General features: G+C 44.5%; 1 protein-coding gene across 3 annotated transcripts in view; it reads right to left on the bottom strand.

The window, feature by feature from the left end:
• fam168a (family with sequence similarity 168 member A) overlaps positions 1 to 19,008 on the bottom strand; it is a 34,409-nt gene that overhangs the window by 13,082 nt on the left and 2,319 nt on the right. For 2 of the 3 annotated variants that reach the window (XM_042063525.1, XM_042063527.1), the window contains exons 2-3: positions 4,482 to 4,607; positions 2,551 to 2,642 (exon numbers count right to left, since the gene is read on the bottom strand). In XM_042063525.1, coding sequence (XP_041919459.1) covers positions 2,551 to 2,642; positions 4,482 to 4,552 — 163 coding nt within the window. In that variant the 5' untranslated portion in view covers positions 4,553 to 4,607. The remainder of the gene's footprint in view (positions 1 to 2,550; positions 2,643 to 4,481; positions 4,608 to 19,008) is intronic. The other variant, XM_042063526.1, reaches the window with a different exon arrangement.

The following is a 19,008-nucleotide window of genomic DNA, read 5'->3' as shown; positions in this document are numbered from 1 at the left end:
CAAGTGTCTCCACTTCAGGACCAGGTAAGAGCGGTCAATCCCTAATACAATCTCATATATATTTATATATTAATTTGTATATAGTAGCTTTTAGCCAGCAACATCAAAATGACATATATGTGTGATGCTGAACCAGCGCCTCAACCACAGACAGCATGTGTTGCTGGAGGGGGGCAATGGCCTGCCACTGTTCAGCCTTGTGTCCATGTGGGTCCACTCACTCTCTACAAATAAACTCGTCTCTGCGTAGCCCCAGGGATTAACGTGTCCTCCGATGGCCGCAGGCCGATAAGATTAGCACTGGTACCGAAATATGACAAAACCAACACAGACAGACACGTCCCATCATCTATCTGTTTCTTCCCCTCCTCGCTATCCATGGTTTACTTTTGTGGGAGGTTTGGGGCTTCGAGGTAAGCGCCTGGGAGTACCTCGGGAATCTAAGCGTGCTCCAAACTGTCTTCTGAGCAACAGTTTTACTGATAGCATTGCTGCTCTGCCTCCCTCTTGCCTGACACCTCTTCCCTTGTTCCTTCTTGGTTGTGGTTTTGAGCTGGTCCAGGTCTCTTATCTCTCTGGCAGCCCTCTCCTCAACTCCTATCCTTCCTCCTGTGTCTGTCTGAGGAGCACACTGACAAATGATCCAGGCCGCCATCAGAAGAAAAGCTTTGCACAACGAACCAGAAATGATTTGAATGAGAAATTACTCGGATAGCGAAGTACAGGGAAATCATCTCTTAAGTAAAATATCTTAGAGGTGCTCTAAGTGATGTTGGGTAACGTCACTTCTGTTGACGTTCAAACAAACAGAGAACTAGCTCGCTACTCCCTCCCCCTCCCTCCCGTGCAATTGAAACTCTCCTAAACGCGCATCTCGTCGGTGATTGGCTGGAGAAGTTTGTTGTGTTTTTATGGTCCAGGCTGGACCAAGTTGTTTTTGTTGCCGTTTTTGGAGCCTGGGCTGTCCACAGAGACATTTTTTTACAATGTATTCAGAGCACAGGCAGCTAGCAGATGGTTAGGTGATGTTTGGAGTATGTGACAAAAAATGTTTTACCTTAGAAACCGCATAACATTGCTTAGAGCACATTTGAATATGAACATGGTCTGTAATTATTCTCTCAATGTTTTTGAAGCTTAATTAACAGTTTGTGCACACATTCATTCATATTTCCTCCCTCAGCTGGCTGACACTGAGGTCTACTTAATGACAACCTTGCTTATGCTTCTTCTGTCGTCAATGCAGTTGCCTTGAGCATAAACTACCAAAGCAAGAGGTGCATATAGATCCTATTCTAATCTCCTGTTAACAAAGCACCAACATTACACTCCCCACAATTAGAGTGGAATTACACGACTAATGAGACGGTAATGAAGTGTTTCTCTCTCTCTCTCTCTCTCTCTCTCTCTCTCTCTCAGTATCTATCTCTCTCTCTCTCTGTGCACATTCAGCTCGTGGTGTGACAGGTTGGTAGAGAGGAGAGGAAGGGAGGGGTGTGAGGAGGCTGTGTGTGTGTGTGTGTGTGTGTGTGCGTGAGTGTGTGAGAGAGAGGTTCCGGGAGAGAACTAGTGAGGCTCTGAATCACAGGAAGAGATCCCCCCACGCATGCCAGGGAGTAAGGGGGGGTGCAGTGAGGCTGTTGCCATGGAGACAAACAGGAAGCACTCCAGTGACTTCTACAGTGGAACAGGAAGGTGCGTTCATTCAAGGACACAGACAGAAACATACATACACATACACACACACACACACACACAGACACACACACAGTCTTTCTCCCTCTCAGCAGAACTTCTAAAGAAGATCGCTCAGAGACCCTAATGAGGCCACGTGAGCGCATTGCGCGGCCAAAATGGGATTTATTCAATTAACTTCTGGGTGTCTGCATTTCCCAGTGACCTCCTCAGGAGATCCACAAATGTATGATGACAACGCACTAATCTAGGGAGACTAATGAGAGCTGATTGATTGAATCTATTGAATGTCATTAGTCTCCCTGCAGCCACTTCCAAGCCCTCAGTGGCCAGTTTTCTTTGGGAAGTACTGTTGGGTCTTCAGATACTGCTAGGGGGAAATAAAGCCGTTGTTGCAAATGTTAAGTGGCCTGTGAGATGGAATGATATATATTTTGAAACTGACGAGCTTCAGTTGGTTTTGTTTAATAGAAGATGGTGCAATCTGCCCCCATGACTGTATTTCATGACTGTATCATAACCATGAGGGTGACAACTTCTCAACACTGAATGTGTGGTTGTGATGCACTACTACTAGGTGTGGTTGTGATCTCACTTGCACAGATCTTGCACACTGCACACTGCACACAGCCACCAGATCACAGAGTACACATCATTTCACAGAAAGGTTTATTACAAGTCCAAAAATATCACATGAATCATTTCATGTAACTCCATACAACTCAGAACTCTTTTTTGGTGTGTATATGTGTGTGTGTGTGTGTGTGTGTGTGTGTGTGTGTGTGTGTGTGTGTGTGTGTGTGTGTGTGTGTGTGTGTGAGAGTGTTATTAGGTTATTTACAGTAATACACTTACCGGCATATGCCATGTTCTTAGGGTTTCCATAGGGTGTCCCGGGCTGGACGGGACTATAAACGGGGTTCATAGTGGAAGACAGTCTATTCTTACTGCAAGAGACACACAGACAGAGAGAGAAGGAGGTCACATAAAGAGACAGAGTCTCTACTGAAGTCTCTGCTGCTTCAAAGGAGCTCCATTGTGTACCGACACATAAAGTGAAAACCTGAAAAAAGAAGTGCATGGACACTCATCTGTCCTATAGACATACACAGGCAGACTCCCAAACACACACACATACATCTAGTGTGATTTAACCACTCACATACAAACACATTAACACATACACTTACACACAGCTCTCACATTGTCTTTGGGGAGAATTTGCATTCCTTGGCTCTAAAAATGCTACAGGGATTTGGGCACATGGCTCGATAACAATCTAAGAACTGAGCCAAAGGGGGGATTCTGGTCATTTTTGAATAGAATACACTAATCCTGAAAACAAACAGAGGAAGCGCACAATGGCATATCCCACAAGCCTCAGCTATCACAGGGGCACCATAGCAACCAGCTGGGCTCACTGCATGTGTGCATTTATGTGCGCGCAGTGTGCCTGCATGTGTGTGTGCTTTAGCCCCAGAGACGCTTGTAGCATTAAGAACATCACCCCAAGGAGGGAAGGAAAAGTAGGAGGAAGAAAGGGAGAGAAGAAACACAGAGGAAAGGCAGAGAGCTGCATGCAAAAGCCCTGTACTCAGGATCAGCAATGTTAAGGGCTGATGGAGGGCAGGACCTCTGAACTCTTAAAACCCAGAGAGAGAGAGAGAAAAACAAAATAGAGCAAAAAAAACAGAGAAAGACAGAGAGAGAAAGAGAAACAGAGAGAGAGAAACGATCACATACACAAGAATGGAGCACAGCTGTGTTTGAGTGAGAGTGGGCAGTGGCAATGGAAGGTGCTAGCTTTGGCACTGGTACTGTGCATGAGGTGGGCATATGGAGCAGGGGTGGTGAGACAGCACACGTCACATGATCGTCCCTGTCAGCTCCACTCATGAGTGGGCAAGGTGATATGGCAAAGAGCATGGACAACAGACACACACACACACACACACACACATACCGACATACCGACACACAAACACACACATAAACACATATTCAAGCACACACATTTGCTAAACATTTTAGAATGGTTGATCTAATATCCTCATCACTGTAGTGTAGACGCATGGGGAAGACATTTTTAAGAGTACACACACATTTATATTCTTTATACATAACACAAGCAACATAACACTGATCTGGAAACTCATCCTGGAAACTCAAAGAGAAATCAAGGTTATCAGTGTATAGATTGTGCAACTGTTTTTATTGGCCAAGGTCCTGGGTAAACCCTTTTAAAGTGTTGATATCTGAGTGTGTGCGGATTGTGTTTTGACCTGACCCACAGTATCCTTCAGGTCTGCAAATGCCATTGAAACTGAACTGAAGGTCATTTTGTTAATGTCTGAGGGCCAGGACCAAGGCATCAGTAAAGAAAAAGAGAGAGAATGACAGTGTGAGAGAGAGATACAGAAACCATATATTTGCACTGATAAACATCCTTTCACTTACTCCACCTCTTTCACTCTGTCACTTTGCAGTTAGCCCTGGTGCAGTGGAAGTGTGCTCGTGTGCTGAGGTGGGGTGGGGGCTCGGGGGCTGGAGCCTGCATCTGGACTCACCTCCTCTCTGCGTCATGTGACCAAAGCCCCCAACCCACAGTTATCTCCCCAGCAACCAATCCAGCAGAGTGCATCATGGCCAGCAGTGACAAATGCTTTTGTGTATGTTTGTGAAGATAGGCTATGTGTGTGAGTGTGAGTGTGTGCGTGTGGCTTTGTGTGTGTGTGTGTGTGTGTGTGTGTGTGTGTTTGTGGTGCGGTGTCGTGCACTACACTAACCTCTTCAGGTTCTGACTGGTGTCTGGTTGGTACAAGAAAGTGAATTTGTCAGTGGGGTGCCCGCTTGCCATTCTCAGTGGGGGGAGGAAAGGCTAATGAAGGAGGAGAAGGAATGGATATGCAAATCTGAAAAATAAAAACCAAAGCAAAGAGATCAACAGAAAACAAGGGAGCAAAGGCAGACAGAGAGAGCAGAGAGAGAGAGAAAGGGGGATAGAAAGACAGAGAGCAGAGAGAGAGAGAAGGGGGGATAGAAAGACAGAGAGCAGAGAGAGAGAGGGAGAGAAAGAAAGATAGATAAATAGAGAGAGAACAGAGAGAAAGAGCGAGTGCGAGATCATGATTATAACGGACAGATCATAAAAGTCAAAACAGCAGCGCAACAGCAAAAGCTAAAACAACAATATGACATATCACAACAGCGAAGCAAAGCAAACAAGCAAGAGAGGGAGTGAGAGAGAAAAAAGATAGATAGATAGAAAGATAGATAGATAGAGATAGATATATAGATGGATAGATAGGTAGATAGAGACAGATATATAGATGGATAGATAGGTAGATAGACTGATAGATATAGATAGACAGACACTAATAGATAGGCATATAACATAGACAAGAAAGATGAAGTCCGAGAGAGATGAGAGATAGCGAGCACTACACTGGGAGGTGTTGAGAGGACAAGGCGGACAAAGAGTGAGAGATGCCGGGAGAGAGCAAACAGCACAGGAAACAGCATTACAGCAACTATGACATGCTGCGAGCAGCATGACCAGACCAGCAGCGTGAACCAGAAGCACACTAACACGACTGCAACACCTGTTACTACGTCCTTTTGCCAGCTATGCCATGGTCCAGTTCCCGCATCTTCAAATGGGTCAGTGCGTGTTTGTGTGTGTGTGTACATGTGTGTGTCCATACAGTCGTGAGTATAATGTCTTTGTAGCTTTGCCCTCAGACTGCATTCTTGTGCAGCTCAATAATGCTGTCAGCTCTTTTGAGACAGCCCCCTTGGTTGTAAATCTCAGGACCGAAGAGTGGCTATGTCAACCACCACAAAACAGAGCTTATATAACAAAATACTTACAGAATTGGCATCAATGTTTAAAGCCAAGTATACAGCATTGGCACTGTGATATGAAATGATGTCGCCTAAAACAAATGATGCCACAATACCCAAGGAAGAATTACTGTGGTAAAAATGTTGTTAAAATGGGTCCAGAATGCCTTTAAGACCAGCGAGCCACAGTGGAAACCGATACTGGAATGTGGAGGCAAAAAGCTGTTAACAGAAACCAACGGAGAGACAGCGTAAAGGAGGAAGGGTACAGCTGTTACTGAAAGTCACTCGAACAATCTCAGGCTCCACTACCAATCTGCATGCCTGTCGCTTGAAGTATCAATTCTAGCTCTCTTGTATCGTAAGTATCTATGGCTGTCTGTGTGTCTGTGAAAAATAATGAGAGAGGGCAGACGTGAGATAACATTTCATACTCAGTATATATTCAGTACATAAAACTTGCATGAAGGCTGCATGAGTGGCATTGCACAAAAACAAATCAATGGGAAGCTGATGTAACAGAGAGAGGGGGAAGGGGGAAGAGAATAAATGATGCACCAACAGAGAGGGGGGGAGGGGGGGAGAGAATAAATGATGCACCAACAGAGAGGGGGGAGGGAGAATAAATGATGCACCAACAGAGAGAGAAGATGGTGGACTGTGGGGAAACAGGGAGACAGACAGAGTTAGAGCCAACACTAAGAGACAAAGATGGAGAGAGAGAGGGAGAGAGTGAGGGAAACAGAGGCATAGAAGGTGTGGGTATTAATGTGCGTGTGCACGTGGAAGTGTTTATTGGCCGCCTCGGCTCCCGTTCTGCTCCGAGGACTCTTGGTGATTAATCAGTCCCTGACAGGATCACCTTGTGCTGTTTGTGAAGGATGAAGGTGCCCCTCTCTTCTCCCCCTGACTGCTGAAGCCATGCTCAGATAGGGCTGATTGAGCGCTGTGTCTCTTAATATTCGCAGCTGCCGAGGCCTACGGGAATGACTGGAGAAGATGACTAGTGTCGTTAGAGAGACTGCCATGCTCTCAGTAATAGCACAGATAATTAAGAGCAGGTTCATTATGTGAGACTTAAGTCATTCCAGTATTGTGCAAAGATTCACTTTATATTGATCTACTTACTCATTGACTGCAGCATGGAAATAGCTAACAGAGTAGACAGGGAATGCCTTTCAGAGGATTGTCCCAGGCTTGTTTTAATGTAAGGAACATGTGCTTTATATTACATCATTTCAGCTCTGTTGCAGCTGTTCCCTGTCACCCCCCACCTTAAACTATTTTCATAGAGTGGTTATCAAGACATAACAGAGAGAGAAACTCCCAAAGACTGACTCTACATCCCAGACCTCAAAAGAACTGCCTCAGGGTATATTATGTGTCCTTGTGTTGGGTGTGTACGTGTGTGTGTGTGTGTGTACCAGAGCTCCCAAAATGGATTCAAACATCACTGAAATACATTATTCTTATCAATAACCATGCTATCCTTGTGTTATTTGTTTCTATTCATGTGAAAGTCATCCAGGGAGATGCTAACACAAGCTAACAAGTTGCTAGAGGATGTTGATATAGAGAGAAAACCGAGAGAAATAGACTGAAATAAAGATTGCACATACACAGAAGACATAGCCCGAGGGCAGTGGATCAAGCCTATAAATATAGATCCAGCTCTCCTCTTCTGCCACCTACACATACAATTGCCCAGACTGCGGGCACACTCACAGAACGTTGCCTACTCTCTCTTCTCTCCAACCGCACGCCCAGCAGCACAGAGCACTGCCCTCGGCTAACCACTCTGCCAGAGTAGATGAATCAATAGGCACTTTTTCCTCCGGAAATACTCAGAAAAAACACTGCCATGAGGGTTCTGTCATGTATATGGCTTTGTTGGTGGAGAACAGTCACAGGACTTATGCCTACATGCTTTATCACATGTGGTACAGAGGGCTCACACAGAAAACTATGACAATATTTAGCATACCTGGGGCACAACATGACATCCCTTACATTCACCAGAGAGGTGAGTATGCCCGTAAGTGCAGCACATGCACGCACACACACACACCAAGTCCTATAACCAAGAGACAATCAACAATTCACATCTACAAATGTAATATAATGTGTAATCTACCTTTTGAATTGTCATGCAAAGCAGCCTAACAGTCCTATTCATATTGAGACACCAAGACGGTCTGTCGCATTCAGCAGGAGCATCAGTAGCTGTGTGCCTAAGGGTGCCTGTGGAGCAGCTCCTGTGTTATTCAGGTCAGAGCTGGAGCCAAGCTCTCTTCCTACAGGCACGCTCACATGAGAGCAGCAGGGAGGGCAAAATGGCCGCCTGTGTGCGTGTGGACAGAACTGGTGTGCGTTTAAACTTTAATGTGCAGATATGCCAGTCGGCTTCATGAGCTCTGACACATGTACACAGAACCTGCAGTGTGAGGCTGAGGTTCATTAAAAACAGGAGGGGGAGAGTGAGAGAGTGTTGATATGACAGTTACAATGATTGAGCATTGTGCTTGCAGTGTGTGAGGAGGCTGCAGCATCTTACAGCCAGTGATTGTTATATCTCTCTTACTGTATTAATGCCAACCGTCCTCTCTCCCTCCCCCTCTTTTCCTCATTTCAAACATTCCTCCTTTATTCTCCATCCACCCACTCAATCAATAATCACCTCTCTGCTTCCATTTCACATCAGGACCTAGAGCATTCTCGTTCACCATTCTTTGCTCCCTAGATCCCTCCTCCTTTGCCTATTTCTACGGATAAACTCTCTCACTCCCGTTTTTATCGTCGTGGATCTGGTGGCGCAGAAGAGAACAATGCTGCAGTGCCCTTGAGCTCCTCTCAACAGCAGTAGCGGTAACGGCCGCACAAATGTTGTGGCTGCCTCAACGTTACACAATTCAGCGGCCTGTTTTTCAAAGTCGACACTGAAAGGTGTCGTCCATTTTAGACCCGTCTTGTAATTATACATTCAAGTGGCGCGCGCTCACGCATCCGCATTCTGAATCTATCCAAGATTCCGTCTTTGATAACAGAATACGTAGCATTTTACAGGCATAGATAATAACTTCATAGGCTAAGATAATAACGATAAGACAAATGACTTTAAACGTTGGATACTTCCTCCCCGAAACTCTTGTTCAAACAGAAACAAACAAAGACTATTGGATATTAAATGAACTGTGCCTCCGTTGGAAGAACATTATGCTCCTGATAAGTAGCCCATCTGTGTCCTACGCAAGCATTAGCTTTGTCCGTTAGTTGCCTAAATATTTTATCAAATGGGTTGATGATGAACATGCATGAATTAGTTTTAACCAATATCCATTCCATGTGGTAGCCTACACTTCCCAAGGCATAGCATGCATTATTTACGGTTTGTATGAGCTATTTCTGTGTGCTGCCCATGATCTTGCCATTGCTATCAGTTCTCGACAACCCAAGCATTAGTGACGGAACTATAGGCTATTTTATTGCTGCATCGAAACAAAGTAGCCTAACACGTGATGCATTCTCTCGGAGCATCTGAAACCTATACACGAGTAGGCCTATTTATGTAGTCGGGTCCATCAAGCAGGGCGCTTAGGTGTGGGCTTGCTTTCTGACACCGCTCCAAATTGAGTACGTGAACAGGTGGAGCGTATGAGCCCGTAAGTAATGATTGCTATGGTGCATTCAGGGCACCTCGGAATGACAAGGACCGCCCCCATGGCTATTTTGTTTTTCCGACAGCAAGTGTTCATGTGCTTTGCCATCAGAATGTGTGACAAACACGGATGCCACAACAAAGGTTAAAACATACACTCACTAATCCTAAACAAACAACTGTATTTGCTTAAAATATAGTGTAAGATGCTCGTGAAAGAAAGATATGCAGCTTTCAAGTGACAAAAACGGCAAATTCTCAAGTTCACATTAAAACTGTTGGACATGAAAGGCCACATGGACTACAAACGAACTACAACGTGACGACAAAAGTGATGACGAGCCCCTAACTGGGCAACTCTGTTAGCAAAATCTAGCCCCAGTTTCCGACCTCTGACTCACACATTAATTGACGTGAATGACGCGGAATGATGATGTTTACAAGGAACGGATGTTTTCAAGGAATGATGATGTTTTCAATGAAAGGTTTTTCCGAAGCCCATGGACGCTACCTCGGGCTTCGGAAAAACCTTTCTCTGAGTGAAAACATCATCATTCTGCGTCATTCACGTCACTTAATAGGCTTGTTCGACTTGAGTGCAGATCTGACTTGATGTGATGCATGCTTGGTTGAACACAATGCATACTGGGATGGAAGCAATGCTTACTGGTTAGAAATTCTGTCCGACTTCTGTCAGCCGGGGAGGGACTTACCACCGTGACACCATGTCACATGGCCTTAAAATATCGCAGGAGTCTTAGCCATGGAGGTATTATATATAAATGGAGAGAGTGACTAAGTCCCGCCCTCTATACAAATGAATGGTGGAGACTAGGCTAGTAAATCCGGCCAATTCATAGTCCATGCCATCTTGAACACTGGGGTTCGGATCCAGCGCCAGTCGGCTCTGACCATGCGCCAAGTTACAAAGCTGGAAATGACGCATGGACCAACGTCGATTTTTATTGGATATTCTGTAAAAAGAGAGTCGTCCTCCAGTAAGAGGGTGGCGATAATGCACATAAAGTCCTTGCCTCATAACAAGAAGAAGAAAAAGTTGCTCGGGAACGCGCATGGAGTCCGAGTGGAGTCGCCCTGAAGCGCAACTTAATTTAATTGGATAACAGCGGCTCTAACTTAGAGCGGTCTGCCTGCTGTCCTGCTGCAAATATGCATTCGAATATGACGTGAAATATCCGTAGTCGAACTATAAATAAACTATTCGGTTTTTAGTGCCAAGTGTAGCGCATTTTTACAGTCTATGATTAGTTTGTTTTTTATTTTATTGTTTGCCATCTCATAGGGTGCTCTAAACGTATTCTAGCGTTGGCCCATGACCAAATCAAGCCAATAATAGCCAGTAGCCACAATAATGACTGGAGCCAGAGCCCTCAATAGCCACCCTGTTTTGAAAATAATATTGAAGATATTCAATATTATTGAAGATAGTATTGAAGATAACACACAAAACGGTCAGCCTGAGCGGACAATTACAACTCATCTAAAATGTGGTGTCTTTACTTTGAGTTGTGCACCGCAGATGGTAAAGTAACCGTTGAAGAGAATGTTGTCTGCGGACTCAGCAAAAAACAGTTTATTTACGCATCCACGACATCCAATCTTCGCGCTCACCTGTGGAGTTACCATCCAAATGAGGCAGCGGTGTCAGAGGCACCGTAGACGGCCAGAACATCGCCAGGCGTCCAACATCGTATAATTGCATACTTTCCGTAAATCCTAAATTATGTCCGGGGTCTGCTATTTACTTAGGTTGCGCAAAGCACAGGTATTTATTTGAGGTAGGCTTATTCGATGCAGACCTTTATTTCTTACATTGTACTTTATTGTGAGACATGCGTTTTGTTTGGAGCGGCATACCAGGCTATCAAACGCAGACGATTTTCGGTTTTGGTATGGAATTTAATTTACTTTTTGACTTTTATTATATAGTTAAATGTTGAGACTGATGGGCATTTAAATCTAGAGGGTATTTGATGATTACTGTAAAGTTTCGTGTAGTTGAAAAAGTGTTGGAATTTCCAGCTGTTTATTGCGAGACAAGGGCTTTCCTTCATTCATTGAACGTGCGCGGCGCTCTAATGGAAACCTTATTGCATAGCGAAGTAGCCTAAATTGAGGTTTTTTTTTTTATTATGCATGGTTTATTAAATTCGTATGGAATGCCTCACGGCAATAATTGTGTTTAAATGTAGTAGCCTAGTGCGTCAGCCTCTGGCAAGCTCCAAAGGGGGCGGCTATAGGTTGAGGGCAACGTGTTGGAGACCCATGGTGTAACGAGACAAGGTCTTTATGCCGCTGTTGTGTAATTTATTGTCTTTAATCATGTTTAGGCTATGTTTGTTCGGGACAAACAACAACGAAACAAGATCAATAAAATTTTCTTTATTTGTCATATGATGGATAAACAACCATAATATGCACGTCTTCTCATAGGCTCCTCAAGAAATACGCACTGAATAACGTTTGGCTGTAGCCGCCGGATAGGTACCCGCCCACCAACATGTACGCGCATGAGAGCTCGTAAATGGCGTATGCTAACATGCCGAAGCTAATCTGCACGCTCTTGACCCCCTGGTCTTAGCCTGCAGACAGATCTTGCAGTTGCCTTCCACGAGCTGCACGAGCTAAAACACGCCCTCATGACGTCAGTTCAAAGACGTGAGAGGGCCATTTGGGAGGAATCTCCTCATGACCATTTTAACGGGAGTCTCATGCTGCTTCCTTATGTTGGAGTATGCGAAAATAAACAGAAATCGAAGGGATACCTTCTTATATGTGATTTCTGCATCAATGGTAGGCTAGCCTACTGAAAACGTTTGGATATTCTGTTATTTTCTGCTGTTGGCTAAATAGATAGACACACATATAGGGAAAACACTTGATATTGAGTTTATGTGCTACAATGCAGGCCTGTTAACTGTATGACAACAGTGGTTTATTTAAACTACATCATAAGAATTTATTTAGTCAGTCATCATGCTCATTTTAATGAGTAAGAATGAAAGTTCTTCTGTGTTTATTGCAAACAAAATTCCGCGATATCTCCCGCGAGTCACGTCAGGCAGACTGTAGCCTGTCTGTCCGGGATGAGCTGCCCTCTGTTTTAGCTCCTCCCGGCTAGCCTCTGAAGATCACGTTTACGTAGAAAGCCAGACCAAGTCAGATCTGCCTCAAGTCGAACACGCCTAATGTGTGAGTCTGAGGTCGGAAACTGGGGCTAGATTTTGCTAACAGAGTTGCCCAGTTAGGGGCTCGTCATCACTTTTGTCGTCACGTTGTAGTTCGTTTGTAGTCCATGTGGCCTTTCATGTCCAACAGTTTTAATGTGAACTTGGGAATTTGCCCTTTTTATCACTTGAAAGCTGCATATCTTTCTTTCACGAGCATCTTACACTATATTTTAAGCAAATACAGTTGTATGTTTAGGATTAGTGAGTGTATGTTTTAACCTTTGTTGTGGCATCCTTGTTTGTCACACATTCCGATGGCAAAGCACATGAACACTTGCTGTCGGAAGAACAAAGTAGCCATGGGGGCGGTCCTTGTCATTCCGAGGTGCTCTGAATGCACCATGTCTACCACCCCCACCACACCCACACAACGCCAAACTTGGATCGTCACCATGGAGACAGCGCTGCCGCATCTATGTTGTTGATTAAAAGACACCTTCATGGTAAAGCAAGCATTGTTTGATAGATATAATAGCATATTTTTGTGGTGAAATGGACTGATGAAGAGATGCTGAAGAGATGTATTTTATGTTTAAGCTGTCAGACAAGACTGAAAATGAGGAGTAAGGCTGGCCTCTTTCCCTCAATGTCCTCCTGAGACCCTCCGGCACGTGCACATACAGAACAGCATACGCACACACACACACACACCAAACGAGCCCAATGGTATACAAACACTTTGAATAAAACATGGCCGTCAGAGTGAACATGGAGCAGCAAGCAAGAGTGCCCCAGGGCTAGACCACAGGGGTAGGTCCCAGGGTGATAGAGACAAGGAGAAAGCAGACGTGAGCATCCAGGCCAGAAGGGCCCTTTACTGAGAGTAAGACCCATCTGTTTCAGGAGCTTAGGGGTAGGCTGAAACAGCACCTGTGAGCATTGCTCATAGACAAAAAAATGAAACACGTATGTATATGTATGTATGTATGAATGGAAGGAAGCATAGGTGGACTCCAGTACACACAGACATGCATGTACACACACACACACGCAACCTCAAAAATCCATCATTCATCCATCACTTACAGTTATGGGTAAGTCATGTAATCTTTCTCCCATAAATCTTGTTGCGGCTGTGGAGAAGAGAGAAGTCAGCATCTCTCTCCATTCCCTGCTTCTGTCACCCTCACACTCTTCTCTTATTTGTATCCTTCACTCTCATGAGGGTTAAGGAGGTCTGACAATAGATCATAATGATTCTCACTCTCTTTTTATCTTTCTCTCTCCCATAGCTCTATATAAGATATGAGTGGACGGCGGGAGGCCATTTTATGCAGGATGAATGTGGGATTTTTCACCTGACACAACAGGAATATCAGTGTGTCAGAGAGGGAAATAACATCCATGGGGGGAAAAAAAACAAGCTTCCTCTTGTCACTCCAAACTGGCAGCATCAGCTATCACTACCCCCTCTCTCTCCTTCAGAGCACTCACAGATACAGAACACACACACACACACTCAGCAGAGAGAGAGGAGGAGGAGGGAGATGACTGTTTTACTTCCTGCTCTCATTACCTGAATAATTAAAATCTCTCTGGGTCCTGAGCATGTTAGAGAGACTCTGTCTGTGTGTGTGTGTGTGTGTGTGTGTTGTGTGTGAATCAGCACAGTGGAGTCTGAAGCGGCGCAGCAGTGGGTCCCTGCTGTGTAACTTGTGTACACAGTAGGGATGGGAGCAGCAGAAGCGCTGGATCTGGCTCCTGTACACTGAACACTGGCACGCTGCGGGACATGCCGCCCCCCGACCTCGGCCCAAAACCAAACACAGTGGCACCTCAGCACGCTTTTCAGCCCCAGCTGTGGGAGGCTGCCGTCTGTCCTTTGATGCCTATAGAATGACCCACAGAGACAGTGGCTGGGTCCTGTGGAACTATCGCCAAAAAAAATTAGGATGTGAAACTGATAACTTCAGTTCTAAGGCTTTGCAATGCTGGGGGCCACAGGGTCCTACTACGCTCATAGGCGGCATGATCAATAGGCTTAGAGCGGGTAAGCTTCTCTAAACTCAACTGAGAAAATGCTTCGCAAAACACACCAAAGTAAAGACTTCTGCTTATGATATGAGCGCTTTATTGTTACAATGCAGGCCTACCCCTCTTGCGTACAATCAATATAATGGTAATGTCTGAATGCTGAGCAACTGAATGCTAAACTGCACATCAGTTTCCTACAATCACTACAAAAGCACCACTGTTAGTCAGTAATGTCAATGCTATTGCATTGTAATATCAATTAAAAATGAATTCAATTCACATTAGCCACTGGGTGCATTGATATTATCAACTTCTGTTTTTGGATTTTGATTAAATCAATCAGAAGCAATATTGTTATTTATGCATAAAATATAAGTGTGGACCTCTATCATGGCCTACCCAAACCTGACACAACATCTGTGCCTTTGTTACTGTACTTGGTAATGAATGAGCACAATGTAGACGGCTTCTTATTTTGAAGGGTAAGTAGTAGGTAGGTAAGTGTGGTATTGTCTCCTGATTCCTGTGGCTAGGATCATTTTAGAGGTAGGTTTGCAACTAGTACTCACTTCCATGTAATTTACATAGGCAAAACCCAGGTTATCGACATAAGAGCAGGTGCGACTGTTATACCCATGGGTAGGTGCTTGTGCATCAACTGTCCGTTATTGTATCGATAGTACTAAACACAGACACTGGAGACTGAGAAGAGCACATTTCAGTCTTAGATGCTCCTGTGATATTTTGCCATATTAGAGGGCAATGTGCTCTAATGCAATCCCTCTCCCTTTGCCCAAAGGGCCCACAGTGGCTGCTTAATTGCACCTGACAAATGAGGCCCTCCACCAGATCTAATTTCTCAAGTTCTAATTCAATAAAATCCAGTCAGACTCACACACAGTTTGCATACGTGTGTTTAAGAAAAAAATGTCGGGGTGGCGGTGCAATAATGGGAGAGTTCATCAATCTTCAAGCCTGCTATGTTGAATTACACTATATTAAGGGAGAGCTGCCTGGCCACTGACAGCAACAGTGGTCACTGGAGCTGGAGCGTGGGCCTGTGTTTCAAGGCCAATCACAACAAGTGACCATGCTAGAGTTCACCAGAGTTATGGCTCCTGAAAGCAGTAGGGGGTGGGGCATTGGAGGATGAGTGGGGAGTGCCCCCACCTCTGAAATGTCATTGTTTTAATGGACTCATGAGGGCTTTCTTTTTGACTATTTCTCTAACCGTTTGCCGAAAAAAAAAGCCCCATTCTTTCTTAAAGCCGCCTTTCAGCCCGGCATTACCTCTGCTTTGTAAAGACCATTATGCTTCAGACAATTGAGGCAAAACCAACACATGCGGGGGAGATGCCTGGACTGCATTCAGGGGAGTCCTTCCACTCCCCTGTCGCCACAACAAGAGCACCATGTCAGCGATGGACGCACTCTTTCACTCATCCTTGCCAATTATTCCCCCTCTCCCTCCCTTCATCCAACACCTCCAATCGGGGAGAGAAAGGCTGAGGAGTGTGAGGGGGGAAGGGTGAAAAGAGAGGCCCTTCATTCTAAGTGTCAAGTCATCCTTCCCTCCCCCATGTCAAATTCTATCCATCCATCAATTTAGCTTTCGTGAACTGAATGTACATGTTTTTTTTCCTCTTTCCTGGTGGGGTGATTGCTCTCAGCAGTTTCAGCTGGCCCTAGCGAGAGGAAAAGCACCTCAAACCAATTTAAGAACAGTGATCCTGCGGCTTAAACACACCCGCCTCCACAGTGCGAATCAGAGTATGAGACATATCTGACTGTGTGTATTTGAGTGAGTGAGGGTGAGCGAGAGAGAGAGCAAGAGAGAGAGGGAGGGAGGGGGAGAGGGAGAAAAAGAGGGAGAGTTGAGATGCAGATATTAGATATACATCTATACTATACGATTGAATACTGTGGTCCAGATATGATTTTGATAGAATCATTCTGGCAGCACATCTGGCAAACATGATAAGACATCAAAGTTACACACACTGTCACAAACAAACAGAGAGAGAGAGACAGGGAAAGAGAGAAAGACACACACACATCAGCAATGGCACTTTGCAATGTATGCTGTATTTTTAAACGTGTCACCCTCTTTGCGGTGAAGGGGTTCAGGACTTGATGATGGCAGGTGGCTTTGCTACATGACCCAATCACAATATGCTAATCATGGCAGTTCAGCCCTCAGCCACCCACTCCTAAAGTACCAGGGCAGGCTCCTCCAGCAGGGGGCCAAAGCCTGTGTGTATAACAGTGAGTGAGCTGAATGGGAGCAGAACCCCCCACCCAACACTCCCCCAATCTTAAGAGGAATTACACAATGGAGGCCTCCCATCCTCCCTATTGAGCATCTGTTTCCCCAGGTCCCCAGCGAGCAACCAGTTCTACGTCTATACGTTAGCGTTACATAACTCAATATGCTCATTAAGCAGCACATCACCAACGCTTAGCTAACACGAGTGCTGTAAACAAAGACACACAACAGGACACAGAGAGCCATGTGTAAAGAAACTTTACATCTATTCTACTGCGCAGATGGTTGACCTCTGATGTGTGTGTGTGTGTGTGTGTGTGTGTGTGTGTGTGTGTGTGTGTGTGTGTGTGTGTGTGTGTGTGTGTGCGTGTGTGTGTGGTGTCAGAAATAACAGCCCTGGTTTGGGGAATCTGCATCTGTTGGATCACACTGACCCCATTATGCCTAATTTGCTCCTCGGCGATCACATGAGAACATCAAACAAAGCAGGAGGTTGTTAGGCTAGACACTTATTCCAGACACATATCAAATCATAGCTGCATGCACACAAACACACACCAAAAATACAGTCATGGTGCGTGGCCTGGACTGACAGTTAGTCTTTGTGACACTGGAGCTCATGTGTATAGCCATACTGTGCTGACTTCATCCTCCTTCCTAATCACTGTTTAGTATACATCTGTTTGCAGCTCTGTTCAGCACCCTGTCTTCATACGCAGAGTTGACAGGTGCTAGCTGTTTTACATGGCCGACAAGGACTTTGCCACTATAGGAACAAAGAAAACAGGTCTGGTCCATACGGTCACGTCTGATCCCAAATATAGCTTCAACCTTGGCACGCGCTACATTCCTTCGTTCATAAATTGGGGCCATTGCTGGTGGTGTCTCAGAACTTGGACATAGAAGCCATGCCTGTTGAACAAAGTGTTATTCACTATTGTTGTCTAATGCTTAAGTGACCACAACATATGTTAGTTGACAACTAAGTTTTCCTGTGTATCAATAGTAATGTATTGTGATGGGAAAGCCCATGTTGGTTGGCACTTACATTTAAGACACCTGAGACAGAACCCATGACCTTGGCATACAAAGTGCCATGTTTAGTCACAGTGATACCAACTGCCTGCACTCCCCTCCCTCACTTAGATATCCTGCTTCTCTTGACAACCTTCCATTACCATCAGGGCTGTAGTGGATGCTAAATGCAAGTAAACGCAGTTCATCCACCTCTGAAATTTCAGAAATAGAGTTTATCCACCTCTCAAAAGAGTTTATTCACCAATTGTAACTTTTACCATTCAAAAATCACACTGTTTTATCCACATTCACAATATGTATACTCATCAACACTTTAGGAACCATTTAATACCACTGGTATTGTTATAAACATTGGACAATAACCTCCACCATCATCAAACATGTTTTGAATGCCTTTTTCAAAAATCTGATATTGCATGGCATAGTCCACCTTACCGTCACAGAAAATCACAGAATTCATAGTTTACCCACCTCTTATTGTACCACTACACCCCTGATTACCATGTTATTACAACACTTCCCTACACTGAACATTCAGAGATTGACTTTCCTCATTGCATCTGCGAGAAGCAGTGCAAATTTGAAATTCCTCCAAGTTTCTGTCAAAGCAGAACCTGTCATGGTCTAGCACCAGATGAAGCACCACATTTAAGATGAGAGCTCATCAATTATGAATGCGACAGAGCTCCCATCACATGACATGCAGAGCAACCCTTCCAGTTTCCCAGAATGCATCAGCAGCATCACAGCAGTTACAAAAGCTTAAGAAATGAGGAAATGGCCCTGATTTAGATCTTGCCCTACCTATTTGCCTAAAATATGAAAAATCACTAGTCATTCAACCTTACAAAGGTTTTCATTTTAAAACATTTAAAGACCTATCTTAAACTTAAATGAAGGGTTCTTTATTTCAGCTCATTTATGAAATTTGTATTTTCTGGGTGAAAAAAAGTAATTAAAATGATGAAACTATAAGTTACAGGACGCACACCTCATTAGACTTAACTACACCGAACATTTCATTTCCTAAAGTGACATTTGATAACAGCCAATATGCCATTCTCACAAAATTAACAAAGTATATAGTTCATTGTTTGGTGCCAGGTGGTCCTGTGAAATCGATAGTACTACCATGTGAGTCATATTTCAGGTAACAGTGAGAGAGAAAACAGCAGGGGAAAGCTATGATGAAGCCTGGAGGGGGCCTGACAAACAAAGCCATCTGCATCTCCATAAAGGTGCTGAAGCTCTCTTTTAGCCACTAGGGACAAATCCCCCAGAATGCA

Source organism: Alosa sapidissima, chromosome 15 (genome assembly GCF_018492685.1).
Source record: "Alosa sapidissima isolate fAloSap1 chromosome 15, fAloSap1.pri, whole genome shotgun sequence".
NCBI classification, from domain to species: domain Eukaryota; kingdom Metazoa; phylum Chordata; class Actinopteri; order Clupeiformes; family Clupeidae; genus Alosa; species Alosa sapidissima.
The sequence above is the reverse complement of the archived record's forward strand: the minus strand, read 5'-3'. Positions and strand labels throughout refer to the sequence as shown.